The sequence below is a fragment of the Molossus molossus genome, unplaced genomic scaffold (genome assembly GCF_014108415.1).
Source record: "Molossus molossus isolate mMolMol1 unplaced genomic scaffold, mMolMol1.p scaffold_m16_p_11, whole genome shotgun sequence".
In the NCBI taxonomy this organism is placed as follows: Eukaryota; Metazoa; Chordata; class Mammalia; order Chiroptera; family Molossidae; genus Molossus; species Molossus molossus.
The window spans coordinates 41,023,243-41,041,650 of NW_023425346.1; the positions used below are offsets into that span (position 1 = coordinate 41,023,243).

At 48.2% G+C, this 18,408-nt stretch overlaps 1 protein-coding gene across 1 annotated transcript in view; it reads left to right on the top strand.

The window, feature by feature from the left end:
• TANC1 (tetratricopeptide repeat, ankyrin repeat and coiled-coil containing 1) overlaps nt 1–18,408 on the top strand; it is a 137,183-nt gene that overhangs the window by 73,267 nt on the left and 45,508 nt on the right. The window contains exons 8-14 of the mRNA XM_036253328.1: nt 4,195–4,458; nt 10,155–10,277; nt 11,071–11,352; nt 12,152–12,309; nt 14,572–14,803; nt 15,906–16,072; nt 17,415–18,022. Coding sequence (XP_036109221.1) covers nt 4,195–4,458; nt 10,155–10,277; nt 11,071–11,352; nt 12,152–12,309; nt 14,572–14,803; nt 15,906–16,072; nt 17,415–18,022 — 1,834 coding nt within the window. The remainder of the gene's footprint in view (nt 1–4,194; nt 4,459–10,154; nt 10,278–11,070; nt 11,353–12,151; nt 12,310–14,571; nt 14,804–15,905; nt 16,073–17,414; nt 18,023–18,408) is intronic.

Consider the following 18,408-nt stretch of genomic DNA (forward strand, 5'->3'; position numbering starts at 1 on the left):
TAAAACAGACTACATGTGCGGTCAAAGAACTGGTATTGGATATACCATTAACCGTGTGTGCACACGTGTGTGTGAGATCAGTTTCTCTGGACTGTGTATGTGTGAGATCAGTTTCTCTGGAGAAAGTAAAAGGTGAGGTCGATGGTTCTCAGCCCATCCACCTCTTCTCATGGTTGTGGTTGTGTATGTGTCCTCATATGTTTTTGAAACTTTCTGGAAATAGTATAGCACTGTGCACTAGTCTAATAGGTCTGGTTCAATATGCTGTTACTACAGAGGAAGATAACACACTGTCCGTGGTTAAAAGGAATTTTCAGACTACACAGGGAGTCAGCAGTAGCACCTGTGAGTCGGTGAACGGGGGGGGGGGCAACCCTAAGTTAACGCTGCATGGTGAGCACCTGGCAACCTCAGACTTGCTAACGCGAGGCCTGATGAACCCCTCACAGCATCTTGCATGAAGGAAGAGTGTTGGAGACCTAGTATGAATGATGACAGCAAGTCGTCTTTTTTTTCTTTTGGTTAATTCTCACCCAAGGATATTTTTTTCCATTGTTTTTTTTTTTTTTTGAGAGAGTTCGAAAGGTGGGGATGGAGGAGAGAGAAATATCGATGTGAGAGAGACATATCAACTGGTTGCCTCTCGCACATGCCCCGACCAGCACCGGAGCAAACCTGCAAGCAAGGTACGTGCCCTTGACGGGAGATTGAACCCGAGACCCTTTGGTGCTAGGGCCGATGTTCTAACCACTGACCCACACCGGCCAGGGCAGATAGCAAATCCTACGTGATAAAAGCAGGCATCTAGCCCCAGCAGGTTTAGCTCAACGGTTAGAGCATCGGCCTGTGGTCCAGAGCGAACCGGATTCGGTTCCCGCTAAGGGCACGTACCTCGGTTGCAGTTTGTACCCAGCCTGGTTGGGTCGTGTGGGTGTCAGCCACTCGATGTGTCCCTGTCACGTCGATGTTTCTCTCTCTCTCTTCCTTCCACTCTATCTGAACAAAAAATGGAAGAAATGTCCTCAGGTGAGGATAAAAAAAAAAAGAAGCTGGCATCTATACTTACTGCAGGAATAAAATGTTAGAATTTTTAAGTTGTTAGGGAACTTTAAAGATTATCCACTCTCCAGAAAATGTCAAATGGCACTTATATTTTAGGCTTTTTATAAAAATCATCGTAGTTAAAATGGTGTGTGTGCATGTGTGTGTGCAAGAAAGAGAACTTGAAGGTGGCTTGGTTAACTTCAGCAGCACTTTGGAATTCTGTAGCCTGGGAAAAAAGAGATATTTTTCGTAGCCTGTCATTTGTTGTCGGCACCAGCTTTCTCTTCACTGTGGACTGCGGGCTGCCTACCTGGTGTGCTCCTCGGGTCATGCAGGGAAACTGGACAGGCTGGGCCTTTATCTGCCCATTGGATCAGCTTCGGGGCCTAATCATGCCTGAGTGGAGATAAAAGTACACTGCCTGGGCTTCAAGCCATGTAGGTGGACCTGGTATTGGATCCCAGGGAGGAGGAATCTTGTGAAGTGGGACAATCTTAGTGGAACATCTCTGTGGGAGGGCCCGTGGCTTCAGGGCCCTGGTGAGTGTGGACGGTGGAATGTACCTCTCAGGTAAACTTCAGGAGGGCAGTGGGGCATCTCCTACTTACACCATACAATACATTTATGCTGCTTTGGGAGTGGTGACCCCACCTGGGACTTGCCATCTCAGCTCCTGTTCCTGCAGCTGGGCCTTCCTCCCCACCCACTTTCCTGCCGCTCGCTGCCAGGACCTGGCTGTCGTCACTCATCGGCCAGGTCTGTGGCTGTGCGGTGAGAACTGGCCCTGTAGCCTGTCCCTTCAGTCCAGGAGCTCTGGCCAGGCTGGCCCTGCTTTCCTCCGCTGCGTCCTGGGACCCAGAAGCCCTGCTTTGGGTGCTGTCCCTTGCAGCAGGAAGTAGGAAAGTCCTTTGTCTCTGTTCCCACGCTTGAGGTCTGAGTTAGGACTCAGATCCTTGGGGTGTGATTCTCAAGTGCATGACACTTAGCGGGGGACAAAAGAGGAAAAAGATCACTTTGCTTTGTTCCTTTTTCACTTTAAGGATATGTGCCTCAAAAAAAAAAAAAACAGGCACAACTATAAAACGGAACAAATCACCCCCACCCAGTCTGTAACTTAGATACAGGCGTATGTAGCCCAGGAACCTAATTCATTGTATTATGCCTGTGGGAAAAGCATTCCGAGTCCCCAGAACTGGATTATAAATGAAGGGTTGTAACACATACACAACCTATTAATAGGGTTACAATGAATAATTAATTACCATTAATAAGCAATAATCTCATTTATAAATTAGTGTATTCCTGTGAAGCACTTAGCACATATAGTAACCTTCAGTAAATGTCAGCTGCTGCTGTTGCCACTAGCAGCAGCATTTTTAGGATAGAAGGAGTCACACTTGCTATTTATGCTCATATGAATGGTCCACCAACACACACACACACACAGTGAAGGCTGTGATTAATTCCACATAGGTGGGGAGATGAATATTCATACTCCTGACAGAATACTTGGGAATACTGGGAATAATGACAGATATCCAAAAAGTATGACGGACCTGTCACAAAGAAGTTTACACGTTGGTTAGAGACATAACACCAACAGTCCTGAACCAGTAACAATGAGATTACCTGTGGTGTCTCTGACCACAGCTGAAATAGAAGTTTGTTCATTTGCTCATTCTTTGACTAAGCTAGCATTTATTGAGCACTTAGTATGTGCCAGGCACTGTGCTGTTCAGAGAAGAGATCCTGGTGGTAGATACTCTGAAGAGGGAGGCTTCAGAGTGTAGGAGGGACTTGTAAATAGACCAGCAGTCCAGTCCAGACTCGAACTGCAGGAGCAAAGACAGTTTCAGAATTGGGGCAGAATGCCCTGCAGTCACAGCGAGGAAATTGTTTTGTCTTTACTTCTCAACATTACAGAGCATTGTAAAAATAAGCAAAACCCCTTCGGACCTTTTGATCCTAGATAACGGACTCTGTTGGGAGCTCATTGACCAGCCTGCTGATAAAAGTGTAAGTCCTCATGGTATGTTGATGAAACAGCTTAATCCAGGAGGCTGGGTTCTGAAGGCACTCTGACCTGTGCACTCCCACTTAAGTCCACAGAGAAGGGCCTAAGCTGCTGGGATCCAAACAGGACACAAAGGGATCAAAGGACATGGCCTTTGTTCTCAAGAACAAGCCAGTGTCCTTGGTGAACGGTGTTTGCGGGATCACATATGACTCAGTGCCTTTAGATTGAAGTGGCTGTTTATAGTAGCTACATATGGTGAATACAGGGTGGGTTCAAAAAACAAAAGCAGGTTTACAGTTGTCCATATGGAAAATAACACAATAGTTAATAAATAACAGAAGAATAAACTGTTTCTTGTACTCACCAGTGTAACCTCTGCTGCCCACCCTATAGTGCTGCTTTCCTTTTCCCTCCTCTGCCTAGACCTTCTGTGCCGGTTTTCTTTCTTAGAGGTTACATTTTAATTCTGCAATCACACGCCCCCTCCTATACTGGTGTTTTCCTTGCACTGTTTACATAGAGGCTTTCCATTCTGTGCCCCTGAAGGAATAAAATCCAGGCAGCCTTTCGGATTGTCTGGAACAGATGTTACAAAGTTTAATGCTGAAGACCAAAGTATCTGCTTGCCTCCTAATTGTAGTTTTCTTTTCATAGATTTTTCTCCTGCATCTTTTCTGCATGAACCATGGTGCTGCCCTGTCTCCTCCCCCATACACAAATGTTGTTAATTTGGAAAAATTATTTAAAGACTCAAATGAGATATAAATTCTTTTGTGAGCAATTCATCTGTGTTGAAAAGAGAGGCAACATCATCTCCAAATTACACAGATATACCATTAACTCGCAGATACTTTAAGACAGCTTTTTCATTATCTTCTTATCAGAGTTCTTTCTCCTCCCCTGTAGAATAATTTAGCAGTTTATTTCCCCTGATAAGCAACATTCTTCTAATTTACCAAAATACATTGTATGAAACAGACTTTGATAAAAATCTGTGTGGACCGGAAAACTTTCCCTTGATTGTGGGGAGGGCTGTGCGCGTGCGTGTGTGTGTGTGTGTGTGTGTGTGTGTTAAATCTCCTCAGCCCAGCTATGCCTGGCCTCCTTCAAAGTATTCTGGTCTCTCATTTCAGCCACAATTACAAGTTCATCCGAAAATGATGACCGGAGTGGCTCCAGTTTGGAATGGAATAAAGACGGAAGCCTAAGGTTAGGGGTACAGAAGGGAGTGCTTCATGATCGCAGGGCAGACAATTGCTCCCCAGTGGCAGAAGAAGAGCCCTCTGGGTCAGCGGAGAGTGTGCAGCCCAAAGCTGAAGCCCCAGCTGGAGATGGTCCGGTTCCTTATTCTCAGGGCTCCAGCTCGCTAATAATGCCACGGCCCAACTCAGTTGCAGGTAAGGCCTCGCTTCTTGGAAGGGTTCTCGTACTGGGTCTGAGGTGCTCTGTGTTCACTCTGGTCACTTGGGAATCGAACTCAGGCATAAGCAAGCTTTGTGAGCATGGGTCAGACACCTTCTCCAGACCTCAACTTACCCATGTGTAAACACGATAAGGCTGCACTGTGTGGTCTTTAAGTGATCCTTCTGCTCTGGCATTCTTTTTATTTTATTTTATTTTATTTTATTTTATTTTTATCCTCACTCAAGGACATTTTTCCATTTTTTGTTCAGGTAGAGTGGGAGGGAGAGAGAGGAGGAGAGAGAGTGAGAGAAACATTGACATGAAAGGGACACATCGAGTGGCTGTCCCCGCAAGACCGAAACGGGGCCAGGGACAAACTGCAACTGAGGCACGCGCCCTTAGCGGGAACCGAACCTGGGTCTCGCGGGACCACAGGCCGATGCTCTAACTGCTGAGCCAAACCGGCCAGGGCTGCTCTGGAATTCTTTAAGTCTAGTATTTAGACTCTCTGGCTCTTTGTGAGGGAAGAAGGACCAAATTCTGTTCCTATTTTTGTTATTTTAAGCCTGAGTAAATTCACGCCTTTGTATTACATCTTAGTATATGGGAATCATACTTTAGAATGAGTTTGTTAATAGCAGCTCAAAGAATTTCTAATCCAACTTTCAAACTTAGTTCTTATCATTGAGGCCCGTCCTGCAGATGGGAGGTCCAGTTTCTGGATAAGTCTGTAAGAAGGGTCTCACAGCTGAAAACCTAAGCAGCGAATGAGAACTCTCAGCTGAGGAAATGAAAACAGGCACACTGGGGCAGTGGGAGCCAAGAAGAGGATACGAAGTGGTGGCTGTTACTAGATGACCGGTCAGTGGGTGGTCATCAAGCAAGGAGAGTCGTTTGGGGTGGGTGGGGAAAGGAACCCTGCCTCTGAGCTGACTGCCTGCTTTTCGATCCTGACTTTCTAAACTCAGTGCCCTTGACTTGAACTGAGAAGAGGAAGTTATTTCGGTCCTTCTTTGTTACCAGCACAAGGCTTACAACTTCTGCTCTGCTAACACATGGACCCAGGTTCTCTCCTTCTACATTAGAGGCTTTTCCTGTGGTTTATATTGCTCCATAGGGATGTGGCCGGCCACTCTGGTGCTTGTTGTTGTTTTTTACAATGGAACTCTGAAGCAGCTGAGAAATAAAGTGCCCTCATGGAAAAGTTCGGAGACATGACTAATTTGCTTTCAAAGGAAATAAAATGGCCTTATTCCAGAAGAGGCACTTGGCACACCTGCCGGAGAGAAGTCCTAGGGAGCCTGCTGCGGATTTGAGTGACGGTTCTTCCAGAAGCGTTTGTGTCCTCCCACCCGTCCCTCTTCCTGTGGCCCAATGTGTTGCACCCAAGGCAGGCGTTTTAGACCAGATTCACCTAGTTACGATGAATGCTTCTTTTGTATCATCCCAGGCCTTGACAGTTTTATTGATGTCAACAAAGTAGCCAACTTGTATTCAATTTCATGAAGCTGTTTGAAAATTAAGAAGCACATGAATAGATTAATTCAGCAGTGTTAAAAGCACCCCGTTTGGGGTGATGCTGTCTGCTTGATGTCCTTTTCTGTGGTCTGTCGCCTTGTGAGGTGACATGGGTGTGAGCTGAGCTTTCTCAGGGGTCTGCGGTGACTGTAGAGAGGCTGTCTGAGTGCTGCTGGGCCCACGTGCGGCTCCCTCGCGCGCCCTTGAACTCGTCCGCTGTGCTGGCGGGCGGGCCTTACACCCCGGGTTTGAGCACTACCTGCCTGGCCTAATGGGTCTGCTCCTATCGTCTGCATTGTACATTTTATAAACTGAAAGCATATTTTGTAAAGGAAATAGGCAAGTACCTTACATCATAGTATCTGTTGACGAGCTGGGCATCTGATAGATTTTTCTTTTTTTGTTGTTGTTGTTAATCCTCACCTGAGAATATTTTTTCCATTTTTTTTTTTAGAGATTGTGGAATTGCGGGGGTGGGGGTGGGGGGGGAGAAACAAACATCAGCGTGGGAGAGAGACACATCGATTGGTTGCCTCCCGCACCCACCCTGACCAGGGCTGGGGATCGAACGCACAACCCAGGTATGTGTCTTGACTGGAAATCAAACCCTCAACCCTTTGGTGTGCAGGCTGATGCTCTAACCACTGAGCAACACTGGCCAGGGCTGGTAGATTTTTCATTGCCCACCCTCCTACCCCTAAAGCTGAACCTCAGTTCAGAGGGGATGGCAAGATGTTTCCAGTGTCGCTGGAAAGAAGAAAAGATGCAGGTTGCCTGTACGAGGAGCAGCTCTGCTTGTCTAGTGATCAGAAGGCCAGCGGGGCGGCAGGCGGCAGGCGGTGTTTGGAGGGTGGCAGTGATCCGTGAGGGACCTAGGCTGCAGTCTCGCAGAAGTATTTGCATGTGAGATCCATGTAAACACACATACATTTCTGTTTGCTAGGAAACATTAAACGACTTGATTTGATGTACACAGAATAAGGACTGGCGGGTGAAGGAAGGGTGATGCCGGCCTCACGGGACCTGGGCCCCCTGGGAGTGAGGGTCTGGAAATGGGTTCCGGGGCTGCCAGCGTATCTTGTCCCTGAGCCTGTTACCAGGAGCTCTGGTGGTCCATTCACTGGTAACCACTCAGTACAGTGAAGTATGTCAACGATTATAAAAATAAGTTGGCTAGATTTGGAGATTGTTTCACTACAAAGAGATTTTCCTTGTGAAGGGTTTGTTAGAGTGGAATTGCTTTAGAACGCTGCGGTCAGGTTGTTGCTGTGCATCACATCAAAATGTGCGGCTCAGGCCTTGGCCCGTGTGCCTCAGCAGTTAGAGTTGTGGGTTCGATCCCTGGCCTGGGTTGTGAGGGAGATAACCAGTCAGTGTGCCTCTTTCACATCAATGTTTCCCTCTTTCTCTCCCTCCCTCCCTTCCTTCCACTCTATCTACAATCAATGGAAAAACATCCTCAGGTGAGGATTAACAACACAAAAATGTATGCCATGGACACTGTATTCCTTTATTGAAAAACAGAATAAGAAGCCTTTAAGATGCTGTCTTAGATCATTTAGAAGTTGGGTAATTAGATTCTATTTTGACGACTTGTTTTTTTTTTTTAAATGCTTCCTAAGTGAATCACAGAACACTGTTTAATTTTCACGGAAACCAGCAAACATAATTACCAGCCAATTTTCCTAAAACTCTAACTGGTAATTGCCTGGACTCAGTCATTCACCTTTCAGAGGTTAGTCCATGACGTTTCAACAGATGCTTCCCTTTGCGCAGCTTAGAGGAGTCTTCCTCTGCTCCCCCCCACCTCTCTCTGCCCCCCTAAAAACCCTTTCCTGCAGCATATTCAATGTACTTCTCACCCAGATGTTGGACACAACACGTGTGTCAGTAGTGTGTGATTAATGTAATTGCAGAGATATTAGCAGTGGGTTTATTGCAGCATGAAGTTACTGGTTTACTTCTGACTTTTCTCAGCCCTGAATACTGTTTAGGATTTTGAGAGCGTTTAGTACTAAACACCAGAAGTGAGTCTGATCCTCGTACTGGTCATGTCCGAGAACCTGCTGCAGACGATGTGAGGAGGCAGACGGGGGCCCGCACCAGCTCTGGGAGCGGAGGCCCCGGGCGCAGGGCTAGGCAGCCAGAGCTTCCCTGCTCCCAGTCCCCAGTCTCCCTGTGGCTTTGACAACACCTGAGAAAGCAGAGGCAGCGGCGGCTGGTGGCTTGCAGCTCTGCTGAGCGGTGGCCCCTTTCAATGCAGCTCAGTCATCTTTAAAATAGAGCCCGACAGAGCTGTGGCGTTGCTGAGGCCGCTTATTGTGTACTTTGGAACGGAAGCTCTGGCGGCTAGAAACCTGAAAACAAGCATTTGAAATGTCATCTCCTCCATGTGTGTCAAGGGCTTTTTGGGGAATCTTTTCTTGGGAATGATTTAGCCCTGTGTAGTCTCATATTCTTAATCCTTTCGGTGGTCACAGAATTATAAACCGAATGTCATGTTTTAAGGGGTCAGCGTACGAAGGGAAATGGGGATCCCAGCATCTCCGTGTCCCCAGAGCTGAGACAGCGGGCCAGACGCTCATGGTTGTTTCTTCTGCCTCAGCCTCGGGCGCGTGGGGTCTTCGTGGTGGGCAGGACAAGGAGGGGGCGTTTGCAGAGGCCCAGGGCCCAGGCAGGAGCCTAGAAACAGGTCCCAGGCTGTGTTTATTATAGGAAGCCAGGGTGCTGGATGTGGTCTTGATGGCCCACACAGCCTGATCATGAAGGACTGGGAGAGAAGCTGGAGGCTGCCGTTGAAGTCCCATAATGTGGGCCCGTTGGAGGTCCTGCATAAGGCGCTGGTGGAACCCTTGTGATGGGAAGGACGGCGAAAGCACCGACGGCGAGCTCGCGGGTGTGGGCGGCCACGGGCCGGTTGTGGCTGTGCACCGAGAGGTCGCGGCAGTGTTCGCTCTTGCAAAGTCTAGGTGTCAGTTGTTTCTCCACAGACTGGGAAGGTGAGCAGGGTACACAGGGGCCACACTGTCACAGAGCCCCCGGGGGCTTGTCGAGGGAAAGAGGAAGGAGAGGACTGAGGCCTCAGGACACTGGAAGGGACCAGATCAAGCAGATGGTGCGAGGCGACAGCTGGAGGCTGCGTCAGAGCCAGAGGGTTTCAGCAGACAGAAGGCCCCACGTCACGTCTGTCCCCTGAAACTCGGTTCCACTAAAGCTTTCTTCAGTCCTTGGAAGCCGTAGCCCTTGGAACGTGACTCCCTCTCCCTCCTTGTTTGCCCTCACACGACATCTGTGTCTTATTATCCGGGAAGATCATCGTGTCTGAGAGTAGCAGGACTTTATGTTGGACCACTTAACCCACAAACCAAATTAGGTTAATTTTATTTATATTTCTCTCGTAGTGACCTAGGGTGTATATATAACTAAGAGGAGATTTTATTAAAAGACAAAACAACACTGTACATTTGCTTCTAAGATTCGCTGAGGATTAGTGAAATTATTTTGCATTGGTTGTTTTTATAATCCAATTTGTGACTATGTTGGCATAGATCCTACATCCTTCTTAAAGGTACCTATATGCTGTGAATCGTACTGATTTGATCAGAGGGAAGTGTGGTTACTTATTTTTAGAATATTTAAAAGTATAAACATATGGAATTTTATAATACATACATTAAGAAATTCGAAGCTTAGGAATGTGTTTATTTCCAATGAAAGGCTGTTTACTGCCAAGAGCTGGCTTTCGGGGTTGTGAGCACTGGCATTGTGTGGAGTCTGCTCACTGTGTCAGGCTGGGTTCCACCAGCTGAGAGATGTCCGGGCTGCGTGTTCGCGGTGAGGCCTGGAGCTTTGCAGGGGACACTTGATTGTCAGATGTCTTCGTGAAAGTGTATGGTGACGTTTGTCTCTTTTCCGGAAACACGGAGACATTCAGCAACTACATCAACGTGACTTTCGTTTAAGAATGAGGAGCACTTGTTTGTTTTTTACCACTTTTTGGTTAACAACATCACAGGAAAAATAAACGGGATGGGCGAACAAACCCATAATCACCTTGAAGTAAATTTCGTTGGACCCCGAATGGAATCGCTCAGTAATTAATCATTATAGTAGTTTGGGTGTGACATTAAAGTCCACTTTGAAGAGACTAACCTTCCGTTTCATATTACAGCGACCAGCTCAACCAAATTGGAAGATCTGAGTTATTTAGATGGGCAGAGAAATGCTCCTCTCCGAACGTCAATTAGGTTGCCGTGGCACAGTACGGCCGGAGGCAGGCCGCCGGAAGTGAAAGGTATCTGTCCTCATCCGCAGCCCTCGTGGGCGTGAGCTCACTCACTAATCGTGGGAAGTCCGTGATAACCAGCGTTTAAACCAACTATTTTTAGAACATGATGTGAAGGGGGTGTGTGTTAAAAGTTTATCTGGAAGGGGTGCTGGGGACCATCGTTAATAATTTCGGATTTCTTAAAATATGATTTACTTTCTTCTTGAGTTGAAAAATAATTCTGCCACATGGTATTTTGAAGTGAGGAGTCGTTGAACACTCCCTCAATTTTATTTGTCATCAACACAGAATCACCTGTAGGCGTATTGGCCACCTCCTACATCTACCCATAATGCACACTTGTGTGGTCAACAGTGTCACCATAAGGGGCAAAGCGCCATGACACACAGGTGTGCGCTGGGGCCCTGTGTTTAGGGAAAACGCGCTTTCACTTGACTCATGCAGTAGTGGAAGAAACGTGTCATAGATACTGTTGGAGACAAACTGATGAGACATGATTTGGCCCTTGGAATCACTTTCTCTGATTCTCTGTGGGTCTGCCTTGATACATGAGAATAATTTAGAGGCAGAAAAGGCCTAGAAAGTACTTTTAATAGGATACTTCGTAGGATCAATTGTGTTTGATACATGAGGTATTACAGAAGTATTCACAGGGTCAGATTGGAAACACAGATCCTTTTTGGGGTAAAACTACAGGCTCTACTAAGTGTAACATGTGATAAATTGTGTGTGTGTGTGTGTGTGTATGTATGAAATTATGACATTCTTCTAAAATAATTATCTTTTTTCTTTTCCTCAGCACGATTTGCTCCCTACAAGCCACAAGACATTTTGTTGAAGCCCTTGTTGTTTGAAGTACCGAGCATAACCACGGACTCTGTGTTTGTGGGAAGGGACTGGCTCTTTCAACAGATAGAAGACAACTTGAGGAACACAGAACTGACAGAAAACAGAGGCGCGGTGGTTGTCGGCAGTGTGGGCTTCGGGAAGACGGCGATCATTTCTAAGCTGGTGGCGCTGAGCTGCCACGGCAGCCGCATGAGGCAGATTGCGTCCAGCAGCTCCAGCTTGTCGCCTAAAAGTACGTCCGTGTGTAACTGCTTGTCTGGCTGATTATATTCATATCAGACAGATGGAGGAAATAGCTGTTTAGATAGACATAAATTCCCAATTTCCTCAAGTTGTTCCAGCTGCTCTATCAGGTTTGCGATCACATGTCGGAGAGCTTCTTGGGTGTCCGTGCATCATAGAGCCTGTGTGGCTATGACCGGGGGCGAGCCCAGCCGACCCTGGTGTCCTCCCAGCTGTAAGCACCTCTCTCTCTGAGCAGAGACGGGGCAGTGAGGCCCGATGGAGTGCCCTGGGGAGTTTTGGGTCCTAAAACCAAGAGGGGTAGGCTCCTGGCAGAGCACGCCAGAAAGAGTCTGTGCAGGGTTCTCTTGGACCCTGTGCTCTGCAGCCTTCTCTACTAGATTTACCAAAAATACAAAAACCAACTTGGGAGTGGGAGGGGTAGCCAAAGATTTGACTATTTATGGCTTATTTTATGTGTAATAAACACATTAAAAGAAAGTGTCTCTACCACTGTGAACCAGGAACAAGTGAGCCATGCAAGATTTGGAAAAAACAACAACAACAAAAAAAACCCAAAAATAATGTAATAAAGGAGATGAGAGACAGCAGTTCTCCAGGGAGGGCAACTGGGTGGACGGGAGACGGGCGGAGGGGGGCTGGTGCACCTTCTCATTTGCACCTTTGTTCACTCACTGCCTAGTAGTGTAGTGCTCTCTGTCTCAAATCAAGAAATAGGTTCAATATCCTGCCACATGTACCCCTGTTCTGATGTTGTCAACGATGGAATTGGTCTCTTTTCTCTTTAGCGTCAGATTCCTCCCCGGATCTTCCGTTCACTCCCTTGCTTTCACCAAGTCCTTCTACCGGTGGTACCAGTGTGGCTGAAACGCCTGCTGGGTCAGGGTCTGACGCTCCTGGAAACCAGAGACCCAGAGAGGATGCAGTGAAACTCCTCGCTTCCAAGGTAACGTGCTCCCAGTCTGCAGGAGCTTCCAGAGGGTTTGGCTTCTGAAAATGGATTATAAGAGGGATCTTAAAGCAGAGACAGCAGTTGCTTAATGCAAAAGCAGAGCTTTTGATAAAATTGTGTTGGAGTACTGCAAAAGAAAGGCATTGATGAACCTAAATATGTTAAGACAAGGGCAGTGGACTGTATTCATCTTAACTGATGGACTGAAATGCCTGCACTTGCCGGAAGTCCGCCTTTCCTGTTGGAAAGGGAGCAGGGGGCTGGGAGCCCTTAGTGCAGCCCGCAGGCTACCTCTGCCTCCACTCTGTCGCCTGGGGCCCTTGGTTCTCGTGTCTTTCTGTCAGCGATTTCTTGTGATGTTGTAAAAGAGACTTGGCTGACCTTTCCTTCCTGCATTCATGGTTGTCAAGATCCTTCTGAAAGTTTCCATCTGCTCAGCTTCCATCACAGGTTCATAAGCCACCGTCCCGTGTTAAATCTGTTACATCTCGCTCCTGGTGAGCTGCTTGGTCTTCCTGGTGGCCGTGGTGCGAGAGGTGGAGCGGGAGAACCACGGGGGTGGGCAGCGAGGAGGGGCTCTGAGGGAGGGAGGTACACGGGACTGAACCGAAGGCTTCTCTGCCCAGAGCCCTGCCCCTCACTTCCGCTCCCTGGCACGGGCAGGCCCGGTGCCCTGAGCAGTCCTCTGTTCACGGACAGGGGTCAGGAACGAAGGATGCAGTGCAGATGACACAGCCGCCAGCTTTGGTCGTTTCTCACACCACATTGTGACCCACCCTACGAAGCACACCTTACACTGGAGACCTGGTGCTCACACACACAACTGAAGCAAAAACATTAGAAGGCTGTGCTTATTCTTACAACCTATAATAGTCACTTTATTTAAATAAAAAACAAAAAGCTGTTTGGCTCCAAATTGGTGTCGTGATGCACCATTGGGTTGCCAGGCTTCCGTGCTGGATCGACTGTGGTCCAGGCTGTTGCCTGGTGTTCTGTGCAAGCTCTCAGGTCCTCTTGGCTTCCTGCTGCTCCCTGTCCAGGGAGAGTGGAGGGCCAGTCATCTTGCCTCTGACTGCTGTTGATACATTTAGTTGAAAACAGAAGCCACGTGGCGGTTCCACGTTGGTCACATCTGCACTTGCCACTTCTTTTTTTTTTTTAAATCTTCACTCAAGGACATTTTTCCATTTTTTGTTCAGATAGAGTGGGAGGGAGAGAAAGGAAGAGAGAGAGAGAGAGAGAGAGAGAGAGAGAGAGAGAAAGGGACACATTGAGTGGCTGCTACCCGCCCTACCAACCAGGGCCAGAGACAAACTGCAACCAAGGTACACGCCCTTAGTGGGAATCGAACCCGGGTCTCTCTGGACCACAGGCTGACGCTCTAACCGCTGAGCCAAACTGGCCAGGGCTTGCCACTTCTTTTTAAGAGTCTGCAGACCTGTTGTCTGATCACAGATCTTTCCTTGCTAGTCTTGGTCACACTGGCAAGGCGTGTAACTGTGGATCTGTGCCCTCCACTGTGGACCGAAGCTGGTGGTTCAGTGTGCCCGGTTGTAGAACTGAGTGGACAGCACGGACTCAGACACTCCTGAAAATCATAAAGCACTTTGCACAGATGTGTGCTGACCTTCTTCACCTTCCTTACCCCATTACTTACTTCCTCAGTTCATTCTCCCTGGGCAGCCTTCCGCTCACTCCCAAGATAGTGCACCTGTGACGCTTCCTTAGGGTCTCTAACGGATTCCTGCTGCCACCTCGTATGGGTCCCAGCAAAGGGAACATGCGCCATCCTCGGTGCCGAGGCAGAAACCTTCCTCTCTGTCCTTTCACGGGGTAGGAGAAATGTGATGATTTCTGATGTTGATTTTTCTGATTGCATCACTGTTGAACTTCTCCGAGGTGTCCCTTGTGGCCTGTGCGTGGAGGGGGCTGAGGGTGTGAGCCAGGCTGCCTGGTCCTCCCGCCATGGGGAAGAAGCAGCTGTGATTTCCTGGCCTTTGTAGCCACCGACCTGGGCTGATCTTAGTGCTAATCAAGACGATTTTGTGGCTGCAATTAGAAGTCTAGGTCTTGGCAAACCACATGAATGAATGAAGAAATAACTGAATCAATTACACTAAATATATGTTTCAATCTTGGGGAATAGAAGCAGCATATTTTGTTACCCCGCGGACAAGAGAACGCTGTCCTCGTGTGAGCGCGAGGAAGGAGCTCTGTGAAGAGGTGAGGTGACACTGACGGTCTGCTTCCCCCCAGGTGGTGGCCTACCACTACTGCCAGGCCGACAACACGTACACGTGCCTGGTGCCCGAGTTCGTGCACAGCATCGCGGCTCTGCTCTGCCGGTCCCATCAGCTGGCCGCCTACAGAGACCTGCTGATAAAGGAGCCCCAGCTCCAGAGCATGCTGAGCCTCAGATCCTGTGTGCAGGACCCCGTGGCTGCCTTCAAGAGAGGAGTGCTGGAGCCACTCACAAACCTGAGAAATGGTACCTGCCAGCAGCCACCCACAGCCCTTCTTTGGCAGCTCAGAGTCCCCAGGGCGGTCTTCAGAAGGAGGGGTCAGCTCGTCCTCAGGGTGGGAGTGAGGTGGGCACAGGGAGAGGAGAGGGGTGAATCTGTATCTCTCCGCCCCTTCCTCAGAACCATCTCCCAAGGTCCCTCCCAAATGGTGTCGTTTTAAATGAGACATCTTTAATAGGTAACTCCCCCAATCGAACATTTCCAAAGTAGCTACCTTGTAGCTGTAGGTTGCATAGATGACTTACGCTGTAGGAGCTGTTGCTGCATGTTTTGCACTCCTACGTAGCAGAGGGTAAGTTGTTTTGTTCAGGGCCACTGCTCAGTTGGGTTGAACCCAAAGCTATTTCCGGAAGTCCGATTTTGATGCCCTTGAATATTCTACAAGGTAGGGGGCATTAGTGCTATTATGGGTCCTTTGGTCTTTCATCCTTATTCCTCCTCCTCGTCTTTTGAGCTAGTTTACCTGCCTTCATAGCGCTTCTTCCGAAAGGTGCTAGAGAGAGGGAATTGAAACAGATATCATCATTTGTCCTCAGTTCCCTGGGTAGAAAGTTGGTGCTAATAAACAGGGAACTAGATTGAGGTTTGTAGGAGAGAGCCCTGTTCTAGGAGTCTGTCCAGCAGCACCCCCACCCCGGCGAGCTGTGTGCCTTGGGCAGGGGGTCCATTTTCCTTCCCAGAAACCCACTGAGGGTGCTCTGTTGGTGGGGAGGGGCCCTCGAGTCTCCCAGATTTCCTCGCTGTATGTCATCTTCGCTGTGCTCACCCCAGAGACAGCAGTTTATGAAGAGCTGACTCTGTCATATACATGGGTGAAATTCTGCTAGATGTGTGTAATGCAGTATATTTCTGAAACCTGTTTTGTGAGAAGTGGTTTCCTTTTTGGCTCGGTGCTCTAGTTTTCATTATACAGTTAATAGAAAATATGCTTCTGTGTAAACCATTTCTGCTGCCACATGTAAACCTTTTTAGTTTTCCCTAACACCTTAAACTGCATTAAAATACACGGGGTGGTGCCATTGTATGGAGATGTATAATTTTTTAATTAAAAAATATTTTATCCTTCAGAGCAGAAAATTCCTGAAGAAGAATACATTATTTTGATAGATGGCTTAAATGAAGCTGAGTTTCATAAGCCTGACTATGGAGACACACTTTCCTCATTTATTACCAAAATTATCTCCAAATTTCCGGCCTGGTTGAAGTTGATTGTGACTGTAAGAGCAAATTTTCAGGTAAAAGAGGATTTTCACATCTCTTTCCAAGTCCTTATACTCAAATTTTACAGTGATTAAACTGTTTAAACCATTTAGCTGCTGAATCGAAAGCTAGATTAAGGCTTTGAAATATTAGTGCACACAGCCCCAGATGGGCGGAACTCTGACCTTTTCCCCACCCAGGGCACATTTATCAAGATGTCGGGTAAGTCTTCCGTTAGCACTGAACTGCTTGTGCTTCTGAAATGGGAGTGCCAGCCCTGGCTTACCATCGTCCAGTTTGGGGGAGCTGTTCGAGGTGTCTGGCGAACAGGACTAACAGAATGGATAGTTGTTCCTGCTAGTGGTCATTTGCCGTGGGGCTTTGTTTTTTTATTGTATGAAGAAAACAGTGGCAGTAGACCTCAGTCGAATTGGATGTTTTCTTTTTTACTGGAAATGTGATCTGTACCTGTGCAGTCGTGTTCACGCAGTGAGCAGAGCCTGGCGGTCAGCGGGCTGGGGAGCTGGACTCGGAGGCTTCTGCACTGGCTGTGTGTGTGTCTTCAGAGGTTTGGTTGGCGAGCGTCCGCGCAGAATGCGAGTGACTGTGCTCTGCCTGCCTCCTCAGTCACTACATTCAGTGAGGACATGTACTTAAGTACTCCAGCAATTATACTGGCAAGTTAAAGTAAAAAACCCACCAAACTCGTCTCTGAAAGTTAATAACACCATGCGATTATGATTTGTGCACTCCTGTCTGTATTGCTTCAATTTAAAAGTTTACTAAAAGCCAGCAACTTAGGAAAGGGACAGACAGTGTGCTGTGCTACAGCAGGCCCCTTTGTGTTGCAGGGGGTCCCCACGCGCGGCCTGGGGCAGCGTCAGGTTTCCTGGGTCAGGTTCGCAGCCCTAGCGCTCCGACCGACAGGACCTACGGGGATGCCTCTTATCTGAGTGTCTGGCCGTGTTCTTAGAAGTACAGTGGTGGCTTGTGTTCGTCCCTGTTATGTAACCAGTTGCACAATGTAAGGATGTTGGGTATCAGGTCCCCTCAGGGCCTCACGACCCCTTTGTGGGTCTGGCCAGGTGGCCTTGTCGCCGGGGCGACTGCATCTCCCTGGGCCGAGTCTTTGGATCAGGGCCTTGGAAAAGCTTTTGCTGATTTGATCTCGCATCAGGATTTCTTTCACTTAAGCTTTTTATCTTCAACTTATCCTATTACATGTTTTAATACAAAATAATGAGTCCCTGTAATCCATGAAAATCCTCCTTGAAAGAAAACTAGTGAATCTAGTTTGAAATGCAGCTGACATAAAAGAAATCTCTGTGGAGTGACACTGGGTTTTGGGGTTTTTGTGTTTTTTGTTTTTTTTTGCAGGAAATCATAAGTGCACTGCCATTCACCAAGCTTTCCTTAGATGACTTTCCCGACAACAAGGACATTCACAACGACCTGCACGCGTACGTCCAGCACAGGGTCCGCAGCAGCCAGGACATCCTCAGCAACATCTCCCTGAACGGCAAGGCCGACGCCGCCCTCATTGGGAAAGTGAGCAGCCACCTGGTGCTGCGGAGCCTCGGCTCCTACCTGTACCTCAAACTCACCTTGGACCTCTTCCAGAGGGGACACTTAGTCATCAAAAGTGCCAGCTACAAGGTGGTGCCCGTGTCTCTGTCTGAGCTCTATCTGCTGCAGTGCAACATGAAGTTCATGACCCAGTCCGCCTTTGAGAGGGCTCTTCCCATCTTAAACGTGGCCCTCGCGTCCCTGCACCCCATGACGGACGAGCAGATCTTCCAGGCTATTAACGCTGGCCACATACAAGGGGAGCAGGGATGGGAAGACTTTCAGCAGAGGATGGAGGCCCTCTCCTGCTTCCTCATTAAGAGGCGAGACAAAACCCGCATGTTTTGCCACCCGTCCTTCAGGGAGTGGCTTGTTTGGAGAGCAGATGGTGAAAACACGGCCTTCCTGTGTGAGCCCAGGTATGACAGGATGCATTCTGTCAGCTCCTCGCAGGGGGTCGGATGTGCACTTGGGCAGGAGTTTCAAACACAATTCACGCTTTTTTAATGAAAAGGCAGCACAGGATGAAAAATTCAAGAGGGACGATGGAAAAGTCTCTCTGCTACTAACCAAAAGCTCCCTCCGTTTAATTTCTAGAATCTTAGGACGACTCAGTCCCTTTGGGTGAGAGAGAACCTAGGCGACACCTTGGTGCTATGTCTTTGCCTTCCCTTCTCTTCGAGAGCCTGCCCCCTGTCACAGGAGTCATCACTGGTGGGACAGTGTGAGATCAGCTCCAGGAAGCAGTGGGCTTCCTCAGAAGCCGTTCCCAGCTCAGTTCTTCACCTGAGCGGTCGGTGGACTG